The sequence below is a fragment of the Nothoprocta perdicaria genome, unplaced genomic scaffold (assembly GCF_003342845.1).
Source record: "Nothoprocta perdicaria isolate Ctin4 unplaced genomic scaffold, notPer1 scaffold_398, whole genome shotgun sequence".
Classification (NCBI taxonomy): domain Eukaryota; kingdom Metazoa; phylum Chordata; class Aves; order Tinamiformes; family Tinamidae; genus Nothoprocta; species Nothoprocta perdicaria.
In genome coordinates this window covers 405946-409019 of record NW_020455641.1, presented here as the reverse complement: position 1 = coordinate 409019, position 3074 = coordinate 405946, and the positions used below count along the sequence as shown (strand labels likewise).

Sequence of the window (3074 nt, the reverse complement as noted above, 5' to 3'; positions counted from 1 at the left end):
GAGGGATGGGAGCGTGGCGGTGCTCCCGGCGGGATCGGCGGGGAAGCGGCGGGTCCCTGTGCTCCGAGGCTGCTCCACCCCCCGGCCCCGTGCAAGGCGCCTGGAGCGGCTCCCGATCCGGCTGTTTGCAGCGGGAGCCGCCGGGAAAGGCCCGGGAAGCTGCTCCGCGCGCCTGGAACGTCCCGCGCTCGCAGAGCCGGCAGCGGCCCCCCAGTCCTCCAGGCTTCCACTAACGCACACCGGGACACACTCGCACGGGAGGGACGGAGGGAGGGAGGGGAGAGGGAAGGTGCCAAAAACCCGGGAAAACCGGGACGAATCCCGGCGTGCGGCTGCGGGCGCCTACCTGACGTTGATTAGATACTGGGCCAGGCTGATGCTGGCGGCGGAGCCGGTGATGGTGACCTGGCGGTCGGTGGAGCCCTCCACGGGGTTGGCGATCTTGATCTGCGCGCCCGACATCTGGCGGATCTCGTTGATCTTGGCGCCCTGGCGCCCGATGATGCAGCCGATGAGCTGGGGGGAGCGGCGCCGTTAGACACCGAGCACGGAGCGCGGCCCGGATCCCGGATCCGCATCCCGCAGCCGCAACCCCATCCTGCGTCCCGCAGCCGCATCCCGGATCTGCATCCTGCAGCCGTATCCCCACCGTGCATCTCGCAGCCGCATCCTGCAGCTGCATCTTGTATCTACATCCCGCATCTACATCCCATATCCCACGGGTACATCCCGTAGCTGTATCCCCATCCCGCAACCGCATCTGCAACCCGCATCCCGCAGCTGCATCCCGTACTGTATCCCCATTCCACATGGTGCAGTGGCATCCCGCAGCCGCAGCCCATAGCTGCATCCGGCATCCACAACCTCATCCCACTTCCCGACGCCGCTGCGGAGACCCCCGGGAGGGTTTTCCCGTCGCAGGCGGCTGGGGAAGGGCAGCCGGGGCCGGTAGCCGCTTGGAGCGGCCGCGGGGCCCCGCTCGGCACATCCCGCCCAGGCCGGCGTTCCCGGGCGTGCGGTACTCACATCATTTGGAATGGTGAGTTCGTGGGAAGTGGTTTGAGCGGAGGCGTCCAAACCTGGCAGGAGAGGCGGGAAGCGGCGGCGCTGAGCGGGACGCGGCGCCGCTCCGGGCGCGCGGCTGCCGCGAGGAGCGGGAGGGCAGGGCGAGCCCTGGGGTCACTGCCACCCCGGCCCCCTCCCGGCTCCCGCCGGCGCCGGCTCCGCTCGCTTCCCACCAGGAGCGCTCCCAGCGCATCCAGGAGCCCCCAGGGCGAAGCCAGGGAGGGTGGTGGTAGGGGGGGGCACACAAAAAAAGGCCAAAAGGGGCAAAACGGCGGCGGCGACGCCACGGGTGGGCCCGAGGGCTCCCGGGCAAGCGCCACACTCTGAATCCCGCTCCAAATCCCACTCTCCGCAATCCAAAGCAGGGGGGGAGGCGGGCGGCAAAAGGAGGACGAGACCCCGGGTGGGATCGAGGCACAACAGAGAAACTGGGAGGTTTTGTGCGTTTCCATCATTACCCCAATAGCCTTTCACCTCCGCAGAGCTGGAGTCAATGCCTGTTAAGACACAAGCGACAGTGAGTTGGGGCCGCCTGGAAAAATGTGGAGCCCCCAAAAACAGGGATGTGCAGCCGGGTTCGCTCCCCGGCGCGGCTCCAGCGGGAGCGGGGCCGGCCGGTCGCGGCGCTCCGAGCGCCTGGGACGAGCCGAGGAGGATGAGGATGAGGAGGAAGGAGAGCGGAGCGGCGCCGGAGGCGGCGCGAGCCGGAGCGCGTTACCTGGCCGGGGCTTTTGGGGAGAAAGGGGGGGATTTGGGGCACGCGAGCGCACGGCAGGGCCCGGCGCGTCCGTACCGCTGAATCCAGTGTTGCCATGGGACATGGGGAAGTGCGACTGTTGCATCGCCAGCTGGTGCAGCTTGGTCAGCTGGAGGGACACAAGAAAGGGAGCCGGTCAGGAGTTTCCCGGGAGCGCTGGGATGCAGCAGATCCAAGGGGCTGTGTCCGACCCCCTCGCGGCACCAGGAGCCGCCAGGAGACAGGAGCAGGGAAGCGGAAGGAGCTGCCTCAGATGGGTCCCCGGGATCTGCCCTTTCCCGAATCCGCTCCGCCGGGGGGCCGGGACAGCTCCGAGCACCCCACCAGGAGCCCAAGGGACAAGGGGGGCGTCCAACAACAGCCGGCACCACTGCTTCCCATTCCCACAGGCTGGAATCAGCCCCAGCCGGGTGCTGCCCCCACCCCTTCCCTGCTGTCCCTGTCCCCAGGAAGCCACCACGTCCCCACCCCGAGCGGATGCCGCAGCTCGTGTGAAATGCCAGGCTGGGAATGGCATGGGAGGGAAGGGAAAAAACATAAGGAAAAGGAAAAAGGAGGGAAGCGTCCGAAAGGAGGGAGTGGAGAGGCCAGAAGCAGCAGCATGAGGGCGGCGAGTTTTTTAGGGGGGAGCTCAGAGCGGCTCCAGTGGAGGAAACGCAGAGAAAATCTGGGATGAAGAAAGGGAAAAGGTACAGGGTAGGAGAGAAGGGGGGATTTGGAAACAAGAAGTCGGGAGTCAAAACTTACATCTGGCTGTGGAATGGCATACTGTCCTTGAATGGTATAGGCCTAAAAAAGGAGGAAAAGAGTCCTATTAACAACGGCGGGACAGGCCCCCGGGACAGGCAGCTTTCACATTGCCAGGAGGTCGGAGCCGAGGTCGGAGAGTTCTCCGGGGCGAGGGAAGCGGGGCAAGGAGAGGCAGGGGACGGATAGGGCTGCCCAGCACCTCTGCGGGGGCCATGGGGGCTCTACAGGCGGGAGTCGCTCCCGGTTCGGTGCCGGTTCCGGCTGGGGCAGGCAGAGCGCGGCGCCGTCCCCCCCAAAAAAACACCGGAAAAACAAAAGCCGAGAGGATCTCGTGGCTGGCGGGATCGCAAACGGAATGGCCGGGATCTCCGTGACGATGTTACGGTTGCAGTGGAGCCCCCCCCGGGCGACCCCCCGCAGGGCTCCGCTCCGGAGCCCCGGGAACAGCGCCCGGGAAGCGCCGACACCCTGCAGCGTTCCCAGGGACAGGGACGTCCCGGAG

At 67.0% G+C, this 3074-nt stretch overlaps 1 protein-coding gene across 2 annotated transcripts in view; it reads right to left on the bottom strand.

Moving 5' to 3' along the window:
• Positions 1-342: 342 nt before the first annotated feature.
• Positions 343-3074, bottom strand: part of PCBP2 (poly(rC) binding protein 2) — an 8395-nt gene continuing 5663 nt past the window's right edge. Inside the window, exons 7-11 of one of the 2 annotated variants that reach the window (XM_026045077.1) lie at positions 2570-2611; positions 1859-1931; positions 1524-1562; positions 1027-1079; positions 343-516 (exon numbers count right to left, since the gene is read on the bottom strand). In XM_026045077.1, the coding sequence (XP_025900862.1) occupies positions 343-516; positions 1027-1079; positions 1524-1562; positions 1859-1931; positions 2570-2611 (381 nt within the window). The remainder of the gene's footprint in view (positions 517-1026; positions 1080-1523; positions 1563-1858; positions 1932-2569; positions 2612-3074) is intronic. The other variant, XM_026045078.1, reaches the window with a different exon arrangement.